The sequence below is a fragment of the Loxodonta africana genome, chromosome 9 (assembly GCF_030014295.1).
Source record: "Loxodonta africana isolate mLoxAfr1 chromosome 9, mLoxAfr1.hap2, whole genome shotgun sequence".
NCBI lineage: Eukaryota > Metazoa > Chordata > Mammalia > Proboscidea > Elephantidae > Loxodonta > Loxodonta africana.
In genome coordinates this window covers 83,737,722-83,764,868 of record NC_087350.1, presented here as the reverse complement: position 1 = coordinate 83,764,868, position 27,147 = coordinate 83,737,722, and the positions used below count along the sequence as shown (strand labels likewise).

Here is a 27,147-nt window from a genome sequence, read left to right as displayed (position 1 = left end):
TTGCATCTCCTGCCTGGAGGGGAGATGAGAGGGTGGAGGGGGTTAGAAGCTGGCGAAACGGACATAAAAAGAGAGAGTGGAGGGAGAGAGCAGGCAGTCTCATTAGGGGGAGAGTAATTGGGAGTGTGTAGCAAGGTGTATATGGGTTTTCGCGTGAGAGACTGACTGGATTTGTAAACTTTCACTTAAAGCACAATAAAAATTATTTACAAAAAAAAAAATGATCAATAGAAAAATAAATGTTAAATCTCATACAAAGTTATTATAAGTGAAAAAGAATTAGAAGCAGGATAATATCCCCACAACCAATGAAAGCACTCCAGAAAATGTGCTTAAAAAAAAACAGCAAGACTACTAAGTCTTGTTTCAAATCGACCTAAACATATTTCTAAGTTTTTCTAATTCTGACTTGATGTAAGAGAATTCAGAAAAGAATGTGAAATAAAAAAATAATAATTTCAGGAATAAAGACTCAATTAGAAGAAACAAAAAATGAACTTATTATACTGTCTGCAGCAAGGAAGAAAGAAAAAAACCAAGGACACAAGGGAAATATTGAAGGACTAATGGACCACAACTACTACAGCCTCCATCAGCCTGAGTCTAGCACAACTAGATGGTGCCTGGTTACCACCACTGAATGCCCTGACAGGGATCACAACAGAAGGTCCCAGACAGACCTGGAGAAAAATGAAGAACAAAATTCTAACTCACATACACCAAAAAAAAAAAAGACCAGATTTACTTGTCTGACAGAGACGGGAGAAACCCCAAGAGTAAGGCCCCCAGACACCCTTATAGCTCAGTAATGAAGTCACTCCCAAGGTTCACCCTTCAACCAAAGATTAGACAGTCACATAAAACAAAATGAGACTAAATGGGCACACCAGCTCAGGGGCAAGGACAAGAAGGCAGGAGGAGATAAGAAAGCTGGAAATGGGGAACCCAAAGTCGAGAAGGTGAGAGTGTTAACATGTTGTGGGGTTGGCAAACAATGTCACAAAACAGTATTGTATTAATTGTCTAACGAGAAACTGCTGTGTAAACCTTCATCTAAAGTACAATTAAAAAAAAAAACTTATAATAGCACCTCAAGAGAAATAGAATATAAAAAGGGGAAATTTTTAAAGTAAAAGAGGAAGAGAAAAATGAACAGGCAAAAAAGAATGGAAGAAAAGAAAGACAATCCAACCTCAACTTACGGATAACAGGAATCTCTGAATAAGAAAAGTAAAGAAAGAGAACAACACAAATGCTTGAACCTAAAATTCAAGAAAAATGCTGGGAGGCAAGCAAAAAAAAAAAAAAAAAAGGTAAAAATACACCATACTTGGGAATATTAACCCATAACAATTCATATGAAGACATTTTCTAGTAAAAGTACTGGACTTTTAAAAGAAAACTGTCATTAGACATCAAGGCAGAAATGGAAAGAGAAGGGAAAGAAATGAGATTATCAATAAACTTGTCAAAAGCAATGCTTTGTCCAAAAGAAAGTAAAGTAACATTTAAGATACTCAAGTAAACAAAATGTGAACTTAGCATTTATAGCCAACAAAACTGACTTCATACTCAAGTATAAAGGGAACAAATTGTTGCCAACATGAAAGAAGTCAGGGAATAATATTCCCATGATCCTTTCCTGAAGAATCAACAAAAGCATCAGCTTCAGACAAACAAAATGACTAGAGACATTGTCTTAGTCATCTAGCGCTGCTGTAACAGAAATACCACAAGTGGACGCCTTTAACAAAGAGTTTATTCCCACAGAGTCCAGTAGGCTAGAAGCCTGACATTGGGGCACCAGCTCCAAGGAAAGGCTTTCTCTCTCTGTTGGCCCTGGAGGAAGGTCCTTGTGATGCATCAGGCTTCTCTTGGTCTGGGAGCATCTCAGCACAGGAACCTCAGGTCCAAGGGACACGCTCTGCTCCCGGCGCTACTTTCTTGGTGGTATGAGGTCCCCATGTCTCTCTGCTCACTTCTCTCTTTTATATCTCAAAAGAGATTGCTTCGGACACTATCTAATCTCGTATATCTCATCAATATAACTGCCACTAATCCACCTCATTTCATCATAGTGACAGGATTTACAACACATAGGGAAATCACATAAAATGGTAGATAATCACACAATACTGGGATTCATGGCCCAGCTAAGTTGACAGATATATCTGGGGGGCACAATTCAATCCATGACAGACATCAACTTAAGTACTGACGGGAACCATTAAACAAACTTATTGTAGAAGTAAACTGAAATGACCTTGGTGATAGAAACGATGCCAAAGATCACATGATAGAATTTTGCAAGACCAATGATTCACTCATTGCAAATATTTTTTTCAATATAAACGGCAACTATACAAGTGGACATCACCAAGTAGAATACAAAGGAATCAAATCAACAACATGTGTGGAAAGAGACGATGGGAGAATCTCAACTTCATCAGTCAGAACAAGGCCAGGGGCTCATACGCAAGTTGAAGGAGAAGAAAATTAAAATAAGTCCACAAGAGCCAAAGTACGACCTTGAATATATTCCACTTGAATTTCGAGACCATCTCAAGAATAGATTTGATGCGTTGAACGCTAGTAACTAAAGAGCAGACGAGTTGTGGGAGTACATCATACATGAAGAAAGCAAAAGATCATTAAAAAGACAGGAAAGAAGGAAAAGACTAAAACGGATGTCAGAAGAGACTCAAACTTGTTTTTGAACTTAGAGTAGCTAAAGCGAACAGAAGAAATGATTACAAAATTTCGAAGGGCAGCTCAAGAAGACAAAGTATAATAACGAATTGTGCAAAGACCTGAAGTTAGAAAACCAAAAGGGAAGAACGTGCTCGGCATTTCTCAAGCTGAAAGACCTGAAGAAAAACTTTTGGGAAAATACTGAACGACGCAGAAGCATCAAAAGAAGATGGAAGGAATACACAGGGTCACCATACCAAAAAGAACTGGTCAACATTCAACCATTTCAGGAGGCAGCACATGATCAAGAACTTATGGTACTGAAGGAAGAGGTCTGAGCTGCACTGAAGGCACTGGCAAAAAACAGTCGTCCAGGAATTGACAAAATACCAATTGAAATGTTTCAACAAAAGGATGCCAACGCTGGAAGCACTCACTCATCTATGTCAAGAAATTTAGAAGACAGCTATCTGGCCAAACAACTGGAAGACATCCAAATTTGTGCCCATTCCAAAGAAAGGTGACCCAACAGAATGTGGAAATTATTGAACAACATCATTAATATCCCACACTAGCAAAATTCTGCAGAACACAATTCAAGAATGGTTGCAGCAGAACATCAACAGGAAATTGCCAGAAATTCAAGCCAGAATCAGAAAAGGATGTAGAACAAGGGATATCACTGGTGATGGCAGTTGGATCTTGGCTGAAAGCAGAGAATACCAAAAAGATGTTTATTGGTATTGGTATGTTTATGTGTTTTATTGATATGCAAAGGCATTTGACTGTGTGGTTCATAAGAAATTATGGATAACATTACCAAGAATGGGAATTCGAGAACACTTAATTGTGCTTAGGCAGAACCTGTACATAGACAAAGAGGCAGTTGTTCAAAAAGAACAAGGAGAAGTGTGGCTCAGGGTTGTAGTCCTTAACCATACTTATTCTATCTGTATGTTGAGCAAATAATCTGAGAAGGCAGACTATATAAAGAACATGGCGTCGGAGTTGGAGGAAGACTCATTAACAACCTGCATTATGCAGATGACTCAACCTTGCTTACTGAAAGTGAAAAGGACTTGAAGCACTTACTGATCAACATCCAAGATTATAGCCTTCAGGTATGGATTACACCTCAACATAAAGAAAACAAAAATCCTCATAACCGGATCAAGAAGCAACATCATGATAAATGCAGAAAATTCTGAAGTTGGCAAGGATTTCATTTTATTTGGATCCACAATCAACACCATAGAAGCAGCAGTCAGGAAATCAAAGGACACATCGCTTTGGTCAAATCTACTGCCAAAGACCTCTTTAAAGTGTTAAAAAGCAAAGATGTCACTTTGAAGAGTAAAGTGCAGCTGACCCAAGCCATGGTGTTTTCAATTGCCTCATATGCATGTGAAAGCTGGACAAGGAATAAGGAAGACCACAGAAGAACTGATGCCTTTGAATTACACTGTTGGTGAAGAATACTGAATATAACATGGACTCCAAGAAGAACAAACAAATCTGTTTTGAGAAGTACACCCAGGGTGATCATTAGAAGCAAGGATGATGAGATTTTGTCTCAAACACTTTGGACATGTTATCAAGAGGGACCAGTCCCTAGATGAGGACATCATGCTTGGTAAAGTACAGGGCCAGCAAAAAAGAGGAAGACCCTAGATGAAATGGATTGATACAGTGGATGCAACAATGAACTCAAACATAGCAATGATTATGAAGATGGCACAGGACCGGGTAGTGTTTCATTCGGTTGTACATAAGGTGGCTATGAGTCAGAATAAACTCAACAGCACCTAACAACAACCGGAATGAAAAAGGAGCCTTTTCTACTTCTCCAAGTCCAGAACTCCATATAAATGAAAACAGTACTGCAGCAGAAGAGGCGACTGGGGTAGAAATTGTGAAAACAAAACATATGGGGTGGTAGTATTAGGATCATTAGTCTTAGACTGTTATATGCACAAAGTGGGGTAAAACAAAAGAAAAATTATGGTTCTACATCTCCCGGTTCTGTGGAAACCAAAGTTTTCTGATGAAATATCAAAGAAGTAAAAACCCTGAATTTGAAGTATGAGCACGAACTCACGAGGTGTTTCACCTTTAAAAAACTATTATTTCATAGCTCTGTCCACTGAGACCTATAAACAATGACCAACCTAGCCACAATAAACATCTCCAGTGACCAGACTGAGGTCTCTAAATCAGTGCAATGACTGATTACAGGTTCAAGGTGGGAAATGTACATGGTAAGTCTGAAGTATCTTGTCACACATGCAATGGATAAACTATGAAAGATTACTAGGACCAAGTCAAAAAGAACAAGGAGCCAACTCGAGGAGATTCACACCAGCCAAAAATTAGATAATCTTAAGTTCAAAAAGGATAGTAACTAGAAATCACTGAAACCTACCAAATGTTTAGATCTACAAATTCATAACAATATTTTACAAAACACTGTTTACGTTTAGAGGATGATATGCAACCCATTATCTTTAAAATTGATAAATTACTCTTCAGAAGTGTCAAGGTCCTAAAAACAAGAAAAGACTTAAAAACTGTCATAGACCAGAAGAGACTTAAGGAGACATGACCACTAATTGGACTGGTTCCTAAAATAGAAAAAGGACATTAGTGGGAAAACTAGTGAAATCCAAATAAAGTCTATAATTTAGTTATTAAAATTGTACTAATGTTATTTATTCAATTTTGACAAATGATTATGTAAGACAGAGTGGAGCAAACTACAGCCCGTGGTAGTAAAACACACAAACAACAACAAAGGATATGCAACAGGAAACGTGTGGGTCCTACAGACCCTAAAATACTATCTGACACTTTATTGAAAAAGTTTGACAAACCGAGACGTAAAATATTAACGTTAAGGAAAGCTGGATGAATGGTATAGAGAACTCTCTGTATCATTATTTGTAACATTTTTCCAAATTTTAAAAGGTTACAAAAAAAAAATGTTAAATAAAAAGATTCAAGCATTTATCCTACTGAATCGGTGAGAAGCTTCTCTTTATAAAAATATTCCAAGTAATAACTGAATAAAAATTATAGTATTTTTAAATTTTAGCCATTCTAATAGGTTTATAGTGTCTCATTATGGTTTTAATATGTATTTCCCTCAGGTTAATGAAGTTGCGCATCTTTTCATGTACTTATTTGCCATCCACGTTTCCACTGGGGAAGTGGCTGTTCAAATCTTTTGTCCATTTTGTTAATGGGATGTTTGCTTCCTTTATTAGTATGTTTTGAGAGTTCATCGGATACAAACTCTTTATCAGATACATGCTTTGCAAAGTTCTTCTCCCTGTCTGTGGCTTGTCTTTTTATTCTCTTGACAGTATCTATGAAAGGCAGGAGCTTTTAATTTTGATTAAGCCCAATTTACTCATTTGTTCTTTTAGGGATCATGCTTTTGTCATCATATCTAAAAAATCTTTGACTAATCTGAGGTCAAAGATGTTCTCCCATAACTTCTTCTAGAAGTTTTATAGTTTTAGTTTTGGGTCTCTGATCCATTTTAATTTTTTAAATATAGTGTCAGATATGGATCCAAATTTACTTTTTTACATATGGCTATCCAATTGCTCCTACATTTGTTGAAATACTACTCTTCCCCCACTGCGCTGCCTTTGCTCTTTGTCAAAAATCAGTTGTTCATATATGTTTGGGTTTATTCCCACACTCTATTCTGTTTCATTGATCTATTTGTCTACCTTCATGATCAAAAAGACTGAGCATATCAAGTGTTGGATAAGATTTAGAAGAACTGGAACTCTTGTACACTGCTGGTGGAAATGTAAAATGGTACAACCACTTTGGAAAATTTACCAGTTTCTTAAAAAGTTAAACATAATAGGACTATACAACACAACGAGTAAACCCTAATGTAAACCATAGACTTCAGTTAATAATACATCAATATTAGTTCATCAACTGTAACAAATGTATCACAGGAATGCAAGATGTTAACAGGAGGAAAATATGTGCAGGTGGGAGGGGGGCTATGGCAACTGTCCATACTTCTGCATGGTTGTCTACAAACCTAAAACTGTTCTAAAATTAAAGTCTAGTTTTTTTTTTTTTTTTTTTAAAAAAAAGGTAAACAGACACCTACCCTTCCACCACTAGGTTTTTGTCCCAAAAGAAAACTAAATCCATAGACATACAAAGACCTGTACACAAATGTCCACAGCAACTTTATTTGTAATAATAGTCCAAACTTGCAAACAACATAAATCTCCATTATGAAATGAATGGAAAAATGAATTATGGTGTATCCATACAGTGGAATATTACTCAGCAATAAAAAGGAATGAACTATTGATAGCTACAACAACATGGATGATCGTAAAAAAAATTATGTTCAGTAAAAGAAGCCAGATCCAAAATAAAAAGAAGAGTACATATTGTATGATTCCATTAATATAAAACTCTAGAAATTACAAACTAACCTAATGACAGAAAAGAGTCAACTGGCTGCTTGGCGATGGGGAAGGTAAGAAGAAGGGATTACAACGGGGCACAAGGAAACTTTTGGGGTAATGGATATGTTCATTCTTTGATTGTGGTGATCACTTCACAGGAACATACATACAGGATGTCAAAACATATCCAATTATACACTTTAAATATTTACAGTTTATTCTGTGTCAATTATAAATAAAGCTGTTTTTAAAAAAAAAAAAAGAATGATAGACTATCACCACTCTGCAGCCTCAGATGAATTAACTTATCCAGGAACCAGGCATCAACAGCTACTAACATCATGAAAAAAGGAACAACCAGACATTATATGTCTCCTAATGAAAGAACAAAAGAGTATCAAACACGAGTGATCAATGGTCTGGACTGTGCTCTCAATTAGCAAGAAATACAAAGAATAGAGGCACATGCTGAACTTCTCCATGAGTATGCAATCAGCAATAGCCAGACTGTGGGAAACTCTACAGGTTAAATGACCCAGATTCTTCAACAGAAAAACTGTAGAGAAAAACAAGGCATAGAATGGAGGAGAAACCTGTAGATTACAAGAGTCATGAAATTTTAATTTTAAATGAGCAAGACTAAAGTAGAGTGATTAGAGATACACATGGATGATAAAATTCTAAGAATTGCAGTAACAGGGTGGTGGTTCCTTTGGGGAGAGGAAAGAGGTTACAAGTAATGTGGAACATATGGAGAACTTTGGGGGTAGGTGACAAAATTTTATTTCTTGGCCAGGGTGGAAGTTCAGGGGTAGTGACCTAATTAAGAACTAATTAAATTATTGCAGTGCAGTGAATTACTTAAGATAGCCCTTCTAGCCATGGCCTTTGTGACTCCACACATGATTAGCTGGGACTATGCAAATAAATGCTTGTGGCCAACCAAGGAGATTGGACAGCCTGCCAAAAATCCAAATAAGGTACATGGAACCCTTACAGGACCATGAAACCCTAACGAGGGGATTGATCAGTTTTGCCATCCTGCTAGACTTAAAGGGAGACAATCCCAGAAGCAAAAGAGGGGTCTTCACTACCATCAAAAAAGAATAGTCAGGAGTAGAGCGCGTCCTTTGAACCTGGGCTCCTTGCACTGAGACCTTCTAGATCCAGGAGATAGAGAGGGCTGTAACACTGCAGACAGAGAGAAGCAGCAGCAAGCACAGCAGAATCCAGTGGCAGAGAAAGGTCGGCAACAGAACCAGGAGACTGGCACAAGACAATGCAGATGGGCTTCCCAGCCCATGGGGCGAGGCAGCTACAAGGGGTGTGCCAATCTACGGAGCAAGAAGAGCTGAGCACCCTCAGGCAGGAAGCTTGCTGGCAGAGATGGGTGCCTCCGGGCACTTACTGGCAGAGCTAAATTGCTTTGTTAACACTTGCCCAAGAAGGGCAGAGAAGCTGAGGGCCAAAGAGAGGGCTGCCTGCAGGCATGGCTGAGAAGAAGCTGTCCTGACCAAAGAACTGTATCCTGAGTCATTCCTGAACCTGGATTGTAACCTGTTACTGTGAGTACGGTCTGTGAGTTGTGTGTGGCCATTGCAACGAATCACTGAACCCAGTAGAGAGTGGCGTGGGAAGGGCAGCTGGAGTCAGAATTGGTAAAAAGGTTAACGAAAGGAAGTATGTCTGACCTCCATCTCATTGGAATCAGCCTTGGGCTGATGCTGATCTTGATTTTCTCTCCTGAAGTTAGATGAGGTTTGACACCACTGCACCATCTTTGCAACTATACTTCTGTTTTAGTGATTTTCTGTATTTGTGTTTTATTTTACAGTAAAAAGTTTTAAAATAAAACTTTAAATACCTTCCATTCTTGATATGGATTAGTTCTGGACTGTGGATAGTTTTAAATTATACAAGATCCAAGGGGTGTTCACTCCCAATAATTTGTCTAGTCTGTTTAAAATTTGTAAAACAGGTAAATTATCTTGAAAGAAATTCACAGTAAGGGAAGCTGGAGTACTGAGAGGAAGAATGCACAGAAGAGATGGGTCTTAGAAAACGGAGAAAAACCAACAGATTACTAAGAGACTTAAGGATCAAAGAAGTCACAGATGAAATTACAAAGTACTTTGAGATGAATTAAAAAACAAAAAGACACAACATACCAAAACTTAAGGGATACAGTGAAAGTAGTGTTTAGAGAGAAATTTATAGCTATAAACAACTGCATTTAAAAAAAAAAAAAAAGTCAAATCAGTAAGCTAAACTTCCCCTTTAAGAGACCAGAAAAAATAAAGCTAAACCAAAGGAAAGCATTAGGAAGGAAATGAGAGACTACAGTGGAAGTAAATGAAACAGAGTAGAGAAAAAACAGATACAGGTATAGGCATTTAACAAAATCAGTGATTGATACACTTACAATGTATCCATATGTAAACTTTACCTTAAAAAAAAAAATGTAAATAAATATTAAACTCTAGTTAATGATACGCACGAAATGTCCGGGGGGGGCAAAGCGTATGCTGAATTCAACTTAGTTTGAAATACATCAAAAACTTAAGACAGAATGATGGATGGCTAGATAGGTGTGATAAAGCAAATACAGCACAAAGGTATAACTTTCAACTTTTCATTATGTTTGACCATTTTCATTTATACCAAAATGTAAGGGAGAAAAAATTTCAGCAGATTGGGAAAGGAGCCCTGGAAGAAGTCAAAAAGAGAGGGCAAAGAAAAAGGAGGGGAAAAAAAAAAAAAAAGGTGACAGAAAACGAGGAGGTGTTAAACAGGAGCTAAGACAAACAGATTAAAAAAAAGGGAAAAAAATCCAAGTAAATAAATTGTGGACACTCAACCACTCAATGCACAATGAGTATTATAAGAATGGGCCTGGTTCAAGATATTTCAGACAGAAAAACTGCATGTAGAAATGTCATGGAGTATATAATACAAACCAAAGCCGGGGACCCTGGCTGTAATCTTACTGAAAAGGGGCTTGGGGCCAATTAGAACTAATGGACAAAGAGAAAAACATCAAAAAATGATACAGTTCTAAGGTAGCAATATTTAAACTTGAAAACTGCTCATATTTTGAAAATGTACATAAGTTACAAAACAATCTGCCCTGGCCCTATTAAAAAATATCCCATAAAATATAAACAAGAAAACACTCAAGGTGACAGAGCCTCATTAAAGGTAGGTTATAAACAGAATGGTTATTAATAATAACATTTTGTTATCAGGAACTGTCTGGGGCTTCTATGTATTTCTGTATTTTCATTTTGATAGTTTTAGTCACATATTTCTATTCATTACTATGTTTTTGTCAGTTGCCATGGAGTTGGTTCCAACTCCTGGTATGTCTGAGTTCACGGTTGTGGCTACTATGTCAATCCAACTCATTGTCTGCCTTGTTTTCACTGAACCTGACACCAAACATGATGTCCTTTTCTAGCAGTTGGTCTTTCCTGAGTCCATGTCCAAAGGAGCAAGCCAAAGTCTCGCTATTCTCACTTCTAAGGAGTATCTGATTGTACTTCTTCTAAGACTGATTTATTCCTTCCTCTGGTAGTCCATCATATATTCAATATTCCTTGCCAACACCATAAGGTAAATACCAATCACTAATTTATTCAGAGACTTGGCTTTTTCAGCTTAAGGACCATGACTCAAATATTCTTTGCATTTCTCTCCAGTGGTACCACCTGTTTTAGTTCTAAGAGGGTATACTATAGACCATCCAGATATAACTTCTGAAAGCACAGCTAATGCACTCAACAGCTGTTTAACAAGTACAGTATTACAACATTGTTGTTGTTAGCTGTCGCTGAGTCAGCCCCTGACTCATGAGGACCCTGTGCACAGCACAATCAGACCATTGTGATTCACAGGGTTTTTGGGTATAGATTTCCAGGCCTTTCTTTCTAGTCTATCATTACCTAGAAGCTCTGCTAAAACCTGTTCAACATCACAGCAACAAGCAAGTTTCCACTGACAGGTAAGTGATGCCTATGCTCGAGGTGTGCACCGGTCGGGAATAGAATCCGAGTCTCCCACATAGAAAAACCCGCAAGAATTCTACCACTGAACCACTACTGCCCTCATTTCAATACTACAACTAGCATATTAACTAAATATATTTTTTAATCAGAGCTTTAAATACTTTTACCTTCGCCAACTTCCCTAGTCAAGAAGAAAATTACTTTAAATATTAGATAAAGCACCAAACATAAATTAGAGAGTAATAGTCAAGTTCTCTGTATAAGTTGAGGAAAAAAGGGGGGGAAAAAGCAGAACCGACTGGTAATTCTAAGTTAAACAAGGTCAGTGCACCTTCCCCTAACACAAACAGTAGTGACATCCACCAGGCAACTCTTAAGCTGAGAAAAATTCTTGCCAAGAAACGGAGCATCAGTACTAACTCTCTGGACCTCTCCTCCATACAGAATCTGTATAGGGCTCTATGTTCCATAAACAAGCTGTATGGAGCTGTATGCTTTCACAATGAAGACTGTTCTGATAGCTTTTCTAATGGGACCAATTTTTTTTTGTTTCTGCCACCCAAAAAATTTAGAAAACATAATGAAGTAGGAATTTTTTTTATGGCACAACACAAAGATAAACACTACTAATATATCCTGCTGTGATGGTTAAGATTGTATGTCAGCTGGGCCATGATTCTCAGTGGTTTGGCAGTTATGATATAGTTTTGCAGTCATAGGAGGATGTGATGACTTCCATGATCAGACTGGATATAACATGATCACCTCCATGATGGGATCTGCTGTGAGTAGCCAATCAGTTGAAAGGAGTTTCCTTGGATGTGTGGCCTGCATCAAATATAAGTGGACATTCTGGCAGAGCTCCTGGACTTTTTTGCTCACTCTGGATCCTGCAGCTGGCTCCTGTTCATCTGACCCGGTTCTTGGGACTGAGCGAGCAGCTTTCCTACAGTTGTGCCTGTGGATCTTGGGATTCATTGATCTTCGCAGCCTGCGAACTAAAGCCCTGCCCTCTGACCTGTCGATCTTGGGTTCGTCAGCCCTTGCAACTACGTGAATCAGGAGAAGCCTCTATCCTGACCCAAGGACTTGGGACATTCCAGTCTCTACAACCACGTGAGCCATTTCCTTGATATAAATCTCTCTATATATATGTATTCAGAAATGCTGGTGGCATAGTGGTTAAGTGCTACAGCTGCTAACCAGGGTTGGCAGCTCGAATCCGCCAGGCACTCCTTGGAAACTCTACGGGGCAGTTCTACTCTGTCCTGTAGGGTCCCTATGAGTCAGAATCGACTCGACGACACTGGGTTTAGTATATATATATATATCTATATATATATAGATATATATATAGATATACACACACACACGCTTTACTGGTTTTGCTTCTCTAGAGAACCAAGCCTAAAACACCTGCTAACATATTTTCTTAAATATTTTAACAGTTGTGTGATACTGTAGGAAACCCTGGTGGCGTAGTGGATAAGTGCTATGGCTGCTAACCAAAGGGTCAGCAGTTCGAATCCACCAGGTGCTCCTTGGAAAATCTATGGGGCAGTTCTTCTCTGTCCTATAGGGTCACTATGAATCAGAATCGACTTGACGGCACTGGGTTTGGTTTTTTGGTTTGGTGATACTGTAAACATAATTTTTCATCTTTTCTCAGTTGATCAGGAACCATATACTTTCTACGACATGTTATAATTTTCACAAAAATTACAATCCCTTCAAAATTTGTGTGGAATATATGAAAGAGTAAAGGTTATCAATTCCTGATCATAAGCTTACACAATTTCTAAATCAAAGTAAATATCATCCCCCATTTTACAATTTAAAAAAAAACAAACTGAGCTTTGTATTTCCCCACAAGACACTGAACAAATTTTGCAGACACCACCTTAAACAAGTGTTAAAACTGATCACCAGTAAACAGAACAAACCTACATCTTGTACCTCATGAAATGACACATTGAGTACAGATTATCTGTTCTACCAAAAATGCATAAACTGGTTCTAATCATTAGAAAATATCAGACAAATCCAAACTAGGAATCACTCCACAAAATTACTGGCCTACCTTATTTAAATACGTTAATGTCATGAAACAATGAAAGACTAAGGAACAGTTCCACATTAAAGGAGACTAACAAGAACTGACACTAATAAAAAGGACATTATTGGGAAAATATAAGATTTACAGATTAACGAGTTAATTTCCTAATATTGATCATTATACTATGATTATATAAGAGAATATCCTTGTTTTTAAAAAATACGCACTAAAGTATTCATGAGTAAAGCACCATGTGCGCAACTTATTCTCAAAGGCTCAGAAGATAAAATGTGTGTAGAGAGGAAGAGGGAGAAAAGGGTAAATATGGTAAAAATGTCAGATTTGGATGAAAGATATTCAGGTATTGTTTGTACTACTTTGAAACTTTTCTCTAAGTCTGAAATTATGTTAATTAAAAAAAAAAAACTGACGTTCAAAGATACTTAAGTGCATAACTTATCTAACTGGTAGGTGGTAGGTCCAGGGCACAAACCCAGGTTTATTCAGATTCCAAAGAGCATATGGTCTTCTCTCTTACATCATGTTATCTCCATAGGGTATCTCAGAAAACCTCTACTGTTGGACATTTACAACTGAGCAAGAAACATCTTACCAAATAAAGCCATTTTTTCCCCAATTTAAGGATACCATCTTAGGGAAGACTTCCAAAAATTAGATTAATGGACAAATAACTAATATTTCTGATGCATAATTTTTTAAAACGCTCACAATACTTTTATACAAGGGAAAAATTAGAAACCGAAGGATGTAGGAATACCTCCCACAGTTCAGTGGATAGGTTTTTCTCCTTACTACATAAGCTGAGCCATCCCCAAAGGGCCCAGACAAAAAACTATCAGTGACAATTCCTGGGAGGAAGAGAACCTTCCCTCTTCTAATCTGGATGCTTTGGATAACAGCCCAAGGACATAGCATGGGTGGGGCGGATGGGGGGGAGATACAGTTTACATTCCCAACATTTCATTTGGCCCTCCCTTCAGAAGACCAGCTTTTAATCTTTCCTGATTTGATAAATGAAAGAAATAAAACATGTCCTTGTTTTGATTTATATTTCTTTGATTACCAGACTGGCACCCATGAATATACATAACTTTTATCTCTTCTTTTAAAAGAGACTATTCATAAAAGAAACTTTTTCTTAAGCACTCATCTCTAAAGGCAGGGCCCAGTTCAAAAAGTCCAAATTTTTTCAACACTGGACAACCTTTCCTGATCAGTTGTGGATGTCTATCAGGGTAAGAGGATTTAGGGGCAAGCTCTTGAACGTAGAATAATTAAAGTGAATGGAAGAAATCCTGAAATAAAAGAGCTGAACAAAAGATTTCAAAGTATGGCTCGAGAAGACAAAGTATAATGAAATGTACAAAGACCTAGAGTTAGAAAACCAAAAGCCAAGAACACGCTCAGCATTTCTCAAGCTAAAAGAACTGAAGAAAAAACTTCAAGCCTCGAGTTGCAATACAGAAGGATTCTATGGGCAAAATATTAAATGGTGCAGGAAGCATCAAAAGAAGATGAAAGCAATATACAAAGTCACTGTACCTAAAAGAATTGGCCAGTGTTCAACCATTTCAGGAGGAAGCATATGATCAAGAACCAATGGTACTGAAGGACGAAGTTTAAGCTGCACTGAAGGCAAATAAAATTTTGCTGAAGATAATTCAAAATGGCTACAGCAGTACATGGACAAACTACCAGAAATTCAAGCCAGATTCAGAAGAGGACATGGAACAAGTGATATCACTGCTGATGTCAGATGGATCTTGGCTGAAAGCAGAGGATAGCAGAAGGATGTTTACCTGTGTTTTATTGACTATGCATAGGCATTCAACTACGTGGATCATAATAAATTATGGATAACAAGGCGAAGAATGGGAATTCCAGAACACTTAATCGCGCTCATGCGGAACCTGTACATAGACCAAGAGGCGATCATTAGAACAGAACAAGGAGATACTGCATGGTTTAAAATCAGGGAAACTATGCATCAGGGTTATCCTTTCACCATACTCAGTTTGCATGCTGAGCAATTAATCTGAAAAGCTGAACTATATGAATAAGAACAGGGCACCAGTACTGGAGGAAGATTCATTAACAACCTACAATATGCAGATGACACAACCTTGCTTGCTGAAAGTGAGGAGGACTTGAAGCATTTACTGATGAAAATCAGAGTACAGCCTTCAGTATGGATTACACCTCAACATAAAGAAAACAAAAAAATCCTCACAACTGGACCAATAAGCAACATCATGATAAACAGAAAATACTGAAGTTGTCAAGGATTTCATTTTACTTGGATCCACGAACTACACCATGGAAGCAGCAGTCAAGAAGTGAAATGACGTATTCCATTGAACAAATCTGCTGCACTTCTTTAAAATGTGAAAAAGCAAAGATGTTACCTTGAGGACTAAGGTGCACCTGACCCAAGCCATGGTATTTTCAATAGCCTCATATGCATGTGAAAGCTGGACAATGAATAAGGAAGACCAAAGAAGAACTGATGCCTTTGAATTATGGTATTGTCGATGAATACTGAATATACCATGACTGCCAGAAGAATGAACAAATCTGTCCTAGAAGAAGTACAGCCAGAATGCTCCTTAGAAGTGATGACAGCGATTATAAAGAAAACGTTCTACATCCGTCTGTGGTAAGTAGCATCTGGGGTCTTAAAAGCCTGCAAGTGGTCATCTAAGATACATCTACTGGTCCCATCCCGGCTGCAGCAAAGGACAGTAAAGAAAACCAAAGGCACAAGGAAAGGATTAGTCCAAAGGACTAAGGGACCACAACTACCACAACTGCTGCTAGCCTGAACCTAGAACAACTAAACTAAATGGTGCCCAGCTACCACCACCAAGTGCTCTCATAGGGTCACAATAGAGGGTCCTGGACAGAGGAGGAGAAAAATGTAGAACAAAATTCAAATTCACAAAAAATAAGGCCAGACTTCCTGGTCTGACATAAACTGGAGAAACCCCAAGAATATGGCCCCCGGACATCCTTTTAACTCAGTACTGAAGTCGCTCCTGAGGTTCACCCTTCAGCCAAAGATTAGACAGGTCTATAGGGCAAACAACGACACAGGTGAGGAACGTGCTTTGTAGTTCAAGCATGTATACGGCACTAAATGGGCACACCAGCCCAAAAGCAAAGAGGCGAAGGCAGGAAGGGACAAGAATACTGAACGAATGGAAGCAGGGAAGCCAGGGTGGAAAAGGGGAGAATGTTGACACATCGCAGGATTGGCAACCAATGTCACAGAACAATTTGTGTATTAATTGTTTAATGAGAAACAATTTGTTCTGTAAACCTCCACCTAAAGCACAGTTTAAAAAAAAAAAAGAAGTGAGAATGATGAGACTTCATCTCACGTACTTTGGACATGTTATCAGGAGGGGCCAGTCCCTGGAGAAAGACATCATAAAAAGTAGAAGGTGAGTAAAAAAAAAAAGGAAGACCCTCAGTGAGATAGACTGACACAGTGGCTGCAACAATGAGCTCAAGCATAACAACGATTGTGAGGATCGTAAAGGACCAGGGAGGGTTTCGTTCTGTTGTACACAGAGCTGCTATGAGTTGGACGGCACCTAACAACAACCAAATAGCAGACATGTCTGTCTACTGATACAGATAAAAGAGGAGACTAATCTTATATTAAAAAATTTAATTCTTCTGGAGGGGAGATGAAAGGGCAGAGGGGGGTCAGAAGCTGGCCGAACGGACAAGAAAATAGAGTGGAGGGAAGGAGTGTGCTGTCTCATTAGGGGGAGAGCAATTAGGAGTATATAGTAAGGTGTACGTAAGTTTTTGTATCAGAGGCTGACTCGATTTGTAAACTTGCACTTAAAGCATAATAAAAATTAAAAAAAAAAATTTAATTCTACAATTAGAGTCCACCCTCTATATCTTTAACAGAGCATTTGGGTATGAATGGTTTTAAAAAGCTCATATAATTAGCCATCAAAGTATAGTCAAATCATCCATCTGAAATTATAATAAGAAGCCCTGGTGGTGCGGTGGTTAAGGTGCTCCACTGCTAACCAAAAGCTCCACAGTTTGAACCCACAAGCAGCAACATGGGAGAAAGGGGTAGCATTCTGCTTCCATAAGGATTTCAGCCTTAGAAATCCTATGGGGTAGTTCTACTCTGTCTTATAGAGCTGCTATGAGTTGGAATCACTCGAGGGCAGTGGATTTGGGCTTGGTTTTCTGAAATTATAATGGGTTGGATAAGGTTTATTTACTTATTTACATACTGCCTCTGAAAAAGTGTTTGCCAATCTAGTCAACAACATAATTTTGTACCAGGAAATGTGCTCAGCACTGTGCTTGGATTGTCTCACTTCATTTAGAATGGTAATACAAACAAATTGAGGAGAGAGAAGTATTTAAGATAAAATATTTTAATGCAAATGGATTTTTATAATTAAAAGCCATTCTAAGATTAAAGCACTCGTCTCAGGTAATGGTGCTTAAAAGAAAAGGCAGCTTTTGATTATTCTCTATAACGCAGATACTTCTCAACTCCCGAGTACTGTTTCTCCAAACAGTATGGATTTGCATATTACATTCCAGGGACACACCTAAATTAATAATAAAGAAAAGGAGACACCTCGATGCTGATGAGTAGCTGGAGGAAGTTCAGGATTAAAAAGTTCTCAAGGAACAACACCCAACTGTGCCTCTTCAACAATATGATCTTTCCTATCGCACTACCTACTTTTTAACACAAGGTTCAAAGTCCTGCAGTTTCCTACAAGGGAAAACATTAAGTCATCTATGTTCCCTTAGTTTCCTTAATTCTAAACGAGGCAAACAAGAGTTCTACAAAAACTTACCCGTACTACTTGTTTCTGTGGTTGTGTTGCCTGTGTTGCCGAAATCTGTGGTTTTTCCCGAGCACCTCGGGAACGGTCACTGGTCACCGAAGTCATCATATACAGTATATACAAAATAATATATGTACAAAATAGAAAATCTGCAAGAAAGCAGGCATGGTAAGCAAAACTTCCAAATCATAGAAAAAAGTAAGAATACAGGGGTGAGGAGGACACCTGAGATAACACACAAAAGCTCTCTGAAACACACATTCTTAAACAGTCTTTCATGAATGCTTAATTGCGCAGGCAGCTCTTAAACCAATTTTCCTCATGCAATGTAAACATCTGTGGGTTATAATTTTGGCAATTCTAAACAAAAATCTTAAGTACCACCAGTTTTAACAGGCAATCATTTTACCACTACCTATAGCTATCTCTATATGTAGTTCTATCTTGCTCTTCCCACAAGTAGTTGGTATGTGAATTCTAAGTCAACACTACTCCCAGTCAAGATTTTATCCGGCAATAATCAGTTTAAAATGTGATCTTCGGGGCAAGCCATATTCAGAGGCAAAAAATACCTATAAACAATCTCCCAAAGAGACCAAAAAAAAAATTGTACATATAATTTTCCTTCATTTAATCAACAAATATTTATTGACTAGCTCCTAAGTGTCAAGCTCTGGTGGCACAGTGGTTAAGAGCTTAGCTGCGAACCAAAGGGTGAGCGGTCTGAACTCACCAGCTGCTCCCTGGAGACCCTATGGGGAGTCCTACTGTCCTTTAGGGTGACTGTAAGTCAGAACTGACTCGACAGCAATGGGTTTGGTTTTGGTATTTTTTTACCAAGCACATAAATAACATAATATGCCACTAAAACGTGATTATACACAATCATGAGATACTCTTTACACAAAACTTAATCTTATCTACTGTCCAGTAACTGAACTACATCAAACTCCTCACTCAGTCTTCTTAAACGGTTCTCAGGCTAAGGATTTTGAATGCCAACTACAAGCAAAATAATGTACTACTACTAACAAAGTAGTGCAGAGTAGAAGTAGGAGCTGTAATGAGATGGCCCTCTACACCTGCATTGTCCAGTACTGTAGCAACTAGCTATATGTGGCTATTGTGCACTTGAAATGTGGTTAGTCCAAATGTTCTGTAAGTGTAAAATACACACCAGGTTTCAAAGACTTAGTACAAAAAAGGGGATGTAAAATTTCTCACTAGTTATTTTATATTAATTATACGTTGAAGTGATACCATTTTGGATGCACAAGGTTAAATAAAATATTATGAAAAGTAATTTTATCCATTTCTTTTTTAATTTTTAATATGACTACTAGAAAATTTAAAATTAATACATGGCTTAGCTCACATAATATTCTATTAGGCAGTACTATTTTTTACTGTTGAGCCCTGGTGGTTGAGTGGTTAAGAGCTTAGGCTGCTAAACAAAAGATAGGCAGTTTGAATCCACCAGCCACTCCTTGGAAACCCTAGAGGCAGTTCTACTCTGTCTACAGGGTTGCTATGAGTCAGAATTGACTGGACAGCAACAGGCTTAGGTTTTTATTTTTTACAGTAAACTAACATGATATTAATTAACTGTAAAAATACTTCATCAAAACACTGCAGATGAAGATGTTTATCACTGTTCATCACCAAGCCCCACTCAAATGACATACCCTATATTTAACAAAAAAAGGGGGGGGGGCGGGTTGCCACACATAAACCCATAGGAATAAAAAACTAGGAAAAAGGATAGCAACAAAGCTTTATAAGCTAGGAAGCAGCTAAACTTATGGACTTCATGAACCAAGAAAGCACCCTACATCAGCAGTGGAAAGCCCAGAAGCAGGCCAGTCCTTGCTGCTGCATCCTAGGAAGGCTAAGGAATTGAGGGCACTGAATGACGCTGAAGGTAAGGGTATTTATGGGCTGGAAATAAAGACAGATTAGTTCAAAATCTATGTAAGAGGCAATAAACTCCTGGAACCCTTCCTCATACCAGACGGCTGTGCAACTACTTCATTTCCATTCTAGTCAAGGTCCCTAAGGTTTATTCTCCAGAAAGGCTGAACCAGAGCCCAGCAGAGGGACTCTACGTTGTTGTTGCTGTGTGCCGTCAATCCCAACTCACGGTGACCCTATAGGACAGAATATAAACAGCCCCATGGGATTTCCTAGGCTGGACTCTTTATGGAAGCAGATCACCAGGTCTTTTCTCCTGCGGAGACACTGGTGGGTTCATGGGTTTGAAACTCTGACTTTTCAGTTGGCAGCCAAGTGCTTAACCATTCCATGACCAGGGCTCTGAAAATAGGAGGATTAAGTGCAATCTAGAAACCCTGGTGGCATAATGGTTAAGAGCTATAGCTGCTAACCAAAACGCTGGCAGTTCTAATCCACCAGGCACTCCTTGGAAACCGTATAGGGCAGTTCTACTCTGTCCTATAGGGTCACCATGAATCAGAATCGACTCAACGGCAATGGGTTTTGTTTGGGTTTAAGCACAATCTACACACTAATCAGGTGGACTTTCATCTCCTTCCTCTACTTATTTCTAAAATTGTAAAAGGATGGAAGAATTATCTCTGGGGAAACTAACCAGCCCAAGATAAAAGTCTTATAGAAACTGACATTTGAGGGCACCCCAGGAATCAACTGGCTCAGTCAGACCACTTACAATGAGGCCCACCAGTCCCTAGGCCCTGATCAGGCACACAGGACTCCATCAGATTTTATGAACCTTACTCAAGGATCACCAGACATTTGAGAAAGGTCTCTAAACATGAAAAAGCTAAAATAAACAAAGGGATAAAAGGACCTCTGAAAAAAACATCGTAGTGAGAACATTTACAAGAAGAAAAAGCAATTTCCTCAGAGAGATAATATATTATAGCCACAAAAGAACAGCATGCTATTTTAAAATGTACACTGAGAGAACAAAAGAGATCTTAAATATGATAGCATAAATAACACAGACATCACATAAAGCAGAATAACAACAAAAAAATAAGACTCAGTCCTGGTAGCCCAAGCTCCAGAAGTTCCAGAAAGGAAGAAATCTAGGAATAGAGGGGAAGTTACAGAAATAATTTAAGAAAATTTCCGACAACTGAAGAACATTTTTAGTTTTCAATTTGGGAGAATTCTAAGCACTGTAAATAAAGGGGTAGGGGAGATAGATCTATTGAAGCACTTCAGAAGTCTGGGGACGACGTGAAGATACTGAAGATTTCTAGAAAGAGAAAATCAGGTCTCATGCAATCAAAAACCAGAATGGCGAGGACTACAACAGTAACAATGCAGTGTAGCAATGCCTTTAAAGTTTAAAGGTAAATAAATTCCAACCTAGAATTCTATACAAAGCAAAAACACCAACCAATCTGAAGATAGAAACATGTTGTTTTCACATATGTAAGACATCATAACCTCTCAGGAAACTCCTGGAAAATATGTGCCAATAAAACAAAAGAGCAAACCAATCAAGAAGGCTCATGCATAGAACTAGGTGGTGCTGGGCTACCACTACCAGCCATTCTCATCAGGGCCACCCACAATAGATAGACCCTGATAGAACAGGAGAAAAACACAGAACAGAACTCAAATTCTTAATAAGTCTAGACTTACTGGACCAGTTGAGACTACAGGATTCCCTGAGACTATCACCCTGAGATACTCTTTAAACCTTGAACCGAAATTGTCCCCCGAGGTCACATTTGAGTGGAATAACAGACTGGCACATGAATACAGGGCTCCATTAAAAAACCATCTATATGAAACCAAAAGGTCAACAATTACTCTAAAGCAAAGAAGAGATGATAAGGGGGCAGGGAAACTAGAGTACTGGAAATGGAACGACCAGAATGCAAATAAAGAGAATGTTGACACATTGTGAAAAACATAACTAATGTCACTGAACAATTTGTGCAGAAATTGTCAAATGGGAACCAACTTTGTTGAATAAACTTTCACCAAAAACACAATAAAATATTATTTAAAAAAAAAAAAAAGCATATGCAATTGATACCAGAGATTACCTACCAAAATTCATTCACAACATACTTTCTCCCTTGTCTTCCTCTAAATACTCAATTTCTCAGCCTCTCTTGTAGCACACGATAGCCATGGACTACTTTTCTGGATATGCATCTGAATATTCATGACACCTTTATTCACAGTCCTCAAAATCTAGAAACAACCCAAATGTCCTTCAACAGGTAAACAGATAAACTAGAGTACATCCATACAACAGAATACTACTCAGAAATAAAAATTAATGAACTACTGATGCATGCAACATGGGTAGATATCAAATACATTATGAAAAGTTAAAAAAGCCAGACTCAAAAGGCTACATATTGCGTGCTTCCATTTTTATGACATTCTGGGAAAGACAAAGCTATAACGGGTGGAAAATAGATCAGTGGTTGTCAGGGATGGGGGGATAACAAGAAGATTCAACACAGGAGAGGGGGGCTCCCCCAAACCATGGTGAAAGACATCAAGAAGAGAGTTTTTATGCAGGAGGCCGACAAAGCAACCACATCTAATCAGGGCAGTACAAGGGAGGGCCACCAGAGACAGATTAACGAAAAAGCTGAAGGTAATGTGTTTTTGACCACCTAAGAGATGATTTGCACTTATGAAAGAAAGTATGGAGGTAATGGTGGTGGAATAATTTGAAAAGAAAAGTAGTAACAGTTGTACAACAAGAACGTAAGCAATGTCAGTGAATTATACATGTAAAAATTGCTGAACTGGTGTGTCTTTTTCTATACATTCTACCACGTTAAAAAAAAACCATGCAAGTGAGATCTTCACACTTTCAAGAATTTTACATCACTTCTTGAATCAAGTATCCATTGGGACTGGTCAACTAGGTAACTAGTGACCAGTGCCAGTAAGGTTTCAGAACAGTGGTGAGGACAAAGCTAAGGTGAGTGAGAAAGAGGAAAGAGCAAGCTAACTGTACTTAGCACAGGTGGTGGCTAGAGGGGGACACAGAGCATCAAGAGAATTTTGCAAGGATGAAGTGAACTAAACAAGCCTAACAGTTGTAAGCCTCAAGAGGATAGGAACTATATCTGTGCTGTCATGTTTGTCTGCCCAAGGGCTAACACATGATATGTGTTTAACTTAAAATATATTTACTGCGTAAAAGAAAAAGGCCTACCTATAAGTTGAAGAGAAGGAGATAATTGAGAAGGAAAATTTCAAGACACAGGTAAGAGAAAAAGACTGGTGGGAAAAGAGCCCTAAGGAGTCTACAGAAAGGATAGCATTAAAGGGAAATAATTCATTAGGACGAGAGAAAAGGATCCCCCTCCTGAGTCCAGGTGAATAAAGAAAGGGGCAGACACGGCTGCAGCTAAATTGTCAGGGGATTCAGAGAGACAATCAACAGAGTTAGTCTTATCAGTCTTTAATTTTTCAGTAAAACAGATTTTTTTTTTTTAAATCTGGAGTGAGTATTGAATGAGTTGAGTGGTATGGTAGGAAAAAAAAGGGCAAATGTTTCTAACAGCTACTAGGATGAACATCAGAGGACTAAAAACAAGTAAAAAGAACGCAAGAGCATTACTGAGAATCCTAACTAAAATCAGAGATCTTGAGTATCTAAAAACCAAACTTATCTAGAGGCACTAATATACATATTGCCATGGAAACAACTGGAATGCCAAAAATTCAGTATCACAACTTAATTGAATAATCAAAGGAGAGGTGGGTTAAGATGAATAGATCCCCTGTTTAAATGTCCCACAATAAAAAAGATTTGAATTTTAAACTGGAAAGAAATTACTTTCAAGGCACAGATGCTGCTGCCTGGTGAAGAGCTGCTCATACACACCTCTAATACTGGTTGCGTTCCCAAACCTTTAAGCGTCAATAAGTATTTGAAAATATTCTTCCTCTAAGGAATACTCTCCAGCTTTTTACAATTCACGGCTGCCAGACTTGCAATCTTACTAAACATAAAAACAGTACTTTTAAATAAATATGTTTTCATTAAAGATGTTTCACTACAATATGGCAACTCTAGCCTTTTGGGTCATTAAATAATTCGACAATTTGATGAAAATTATGGACCTTCTCCTCAGAAAAATGTACAGGCACACAAAATTCTGCCTGGAATTTCAGGAATTTACATCTCCCCTAATCCTGCCCAAAGCCCACCCATGCATCCCACCCCCTCAATGCTCATGGGCACCCTCCCTCCCCCCAGGCTAAAACTCTGCTCTAAGAATTTAGCAGTTCTAAAACAGATTTCAAAGCTTAAGAGTATCCCTGATCAGGCAAAATTTTAAGAACATATCTGCTAACTTGGTCGTGAAACAAAATCTTATAATTCACGCACTACCTTTTTTAAAACGACTCTCTATTCCCCTAAATAAACTCTACGGGGCAGTTCTACTCTGTCCTATAGGGTCGCTATGAGTCAGAATTGACTCGACAGCAATGTTTTTTTTTTTTTTTTCCCCTAAAACCAAAAGTCACCTGCATTGCTTCCAAAGGAACAATATTCTTTTAGCCAAGGGAAAAAAAAATTGGATCTAAGTTCACCAAGTCATGTTTCCTTTTTTTTTTTTTAAATTGTGGTGAAAACATACACACCAAAACATCTACCAACACAACTTCCACATTTACAACTCAATGACATTGATTACATTTTTCATGTTGTACCACCATTATCACTACATCATATTTAAGAGGCCCTCATTGCCCCATTATATTTCATTGCCCCATTATAATAAGTTATTTAAAATGAAAAGAGAGAAAAAAGAGAGGGAGACAGAGAGAACAAACCTCTATATACCCTCATCTCTACCCAGAGAACAATAATTAGGACCCTAAATCCTTCTTTCCCTCAGCCTCATACCCCACAGCATCTTTGCATCCACAGTTCTTGGCAAAAGTTAAAGGTTCTGGGTCTACAAAAGGCACTTCAAAGCAAAGAACAAAAAATAAACACATGATCACATCCTGATAAAAAAAAAATTTTTTTTTACTTTTTTTAATCATGGAAACCAAAAATAATGGAGTAACACGTAAGAGATTAGAGAGAGAGTCTTGAAATGACTCTACTTTCAAAGTGTATGATTCAGGAGAATTAGGGGAAAAATATTAAAAACAATGATACCACTATGCCACCTCCACCCCCACTCTGAAGGCTGAGAAGAGGCTGAGCTAGCTGCTGAAAAAAATGACAAAATCTTTAGCACGAGGAATGACCTACTTGGCAGGCAATGGGCGACCAGGGAGTCTTCAATGAAATGTGTGGCACAGGGGAAAAGAAAAGCCTCTTAACAAAGAGTAATAAATTCCATGCAAATTCACTTCTAAGCTATAATCATAACAAAAGCAAGGAGACTGTAGATGCAAGGTCAATCCATACACCAAAGAAATAAGGCACAACTTGTCAATCAAGACACTAGAAGACCGCAATCCAGGAAATCAAAAAGATGTCTGCTGTTGAAGAACACTTAGCTCCTGAAGTCAAACTTGGGTAAATTTGATAAAGCAGAAGAGACACACACTAATCTTATTATTTTCTTAAAAGTTGGCACCTGAAGGGGAAGAAAAAAAAAAAAGGCGGTTCCTGAAGTCAATCCTGGGTAAATCTGATAACCAAGCACATAGGAAGAAAATTGAGTTAAATATGGATGAAGCTTGAGGACATTATGCTGAGTGAAATACGTCAATTACAAAAGCACAAATATTGTATGAACTCATTTCTATAAAAAGACAAGAACAGGCCAAAGTTTCTTACTGGTCACTAGGGATAGGGTACGCCTGAGCCAAGCCATATTTTCAATCACCTCATATACATGTGAATGAATAAGGAAGACTGAAGAATTGATGCCTTTGAATTATGGTGTTGGCGAAAAATATACCAGGGCTGCCGGAAGAACAAACAAGTCTGTCTTGGACAAAATACAGTCAGAGTGCTCCTTGGAAGCAAGGATGGTGAGACTTCATCTCACAGACTTTGGACATGTTATCAGGAGGGACCAGTCCCTGGAGAAGGACATCATGCCTGGTAAAGAAGACAGAGAAAAAGAGAAAAGCCCTTGACAAAATGGCCTGGCACAGTGGCTGCAACAATGGGCTCAAACATAACCGTTGTGAGGATGACACATGACCAGGCAGTGTTTCATTCTGTTACACACAGGGTCACTGAGTCAGAACCAACTTGACAGCACCTAAAAACAACAACAGTGGTAGGAGGGAGGTAGACAGAGGTGTTCTTGCTTATGGAATATTGAGTTTCAGTTTACAGTGATGGAAAAATCGCACTGATCAAGAGGGTTGCACAGTCAATTACTACCAGAGCTGTCAATATGTCGTACATCTATAAAAGGTTGAAAAGGCAAAAGTTGTAACGTAGTAAGTATATTAACAACCAGAGTACGTATTTCCAAATATCTCATGAGATTTGGTCCCTTGGTTTGCAGGGTGAGGGTTATGGTTTCATGGGACATCCCAGTTACTTGGCCTAATAACGTGTTTAGTGTGTCTGCTCTATCTCCTAGTTCACTGCACAGTGCCTGGAGTCTTAAAAGCTTACAAGCAGCCATTCAAGGCACAACAATTGGTCTCTATTTGCTGCAGCAACAGAGGAAGAATGAGACTCAAGGATAGGAGGAAGAAATGGAATGTGTAGCTAACTGCCTCCATGAACAACTGCCTTCTTTGCCATGAAGCCAGAAAAACTAGATGGTGCCCAGCAATTAATACTGAACATTTTCATCAAAGATTCTATAGAAAGAAACCTGATCAAAAGAAGAAAAATGCAGAAAGTTTCAAATTCTCATCGAACAGATGATCTGGAGCCATGGAGGTTGGATGAACCCCCAAAACTACTGCCCTAAGATAACCTTTAAACCTTAAAAAATATGCCCTGAAGTCTTCTTAAATCCAACAACAGTTTAGATTAACTCGTAAAGAATGTTGGCCCTGAGCATTATACCCTTTTAAGATCTATTTCTATGGGATCAAACTGACAAAAGCAACTAGAAAGATTAGATAGGAATTTTAGGGTGTAGTGAGTTTATGTTAATGGGGGAGGAACAACTCACAAAAGG

At 38.3% G+C, this 27,147-nt stretch overlaps 1 protein-coding gene across 5 annotated transcripts in view; it reads right to left on the bottom strand.

Moving 5' to 3' along the window:
• Positions 1–27,147, bottom strand: part of UBAP2 (ubiquitin associated protein 2) — a 134,931-nt gene that overhangs the window by 68,014 nt on the left and 39,770 nt on the right. For all 5 annotated transcript variants that reach the window (XR_010323075.1, XM_023545190.2, XM_023545191.2 and 2 more), the window contains exon 2: positions 18,068–18,207. Coding sequence is in view for 4 of the 5 variants with exons in the window: in XM_023545190.2 (XP_023400958.2) it covers positions 18,068–18,207 (140 nt within the window). In the remaining variant the exon portion in view is untranslated. The remainder of the gene's footprint in view (positions 1–18,067; positions 18,208–27,147) is intronic.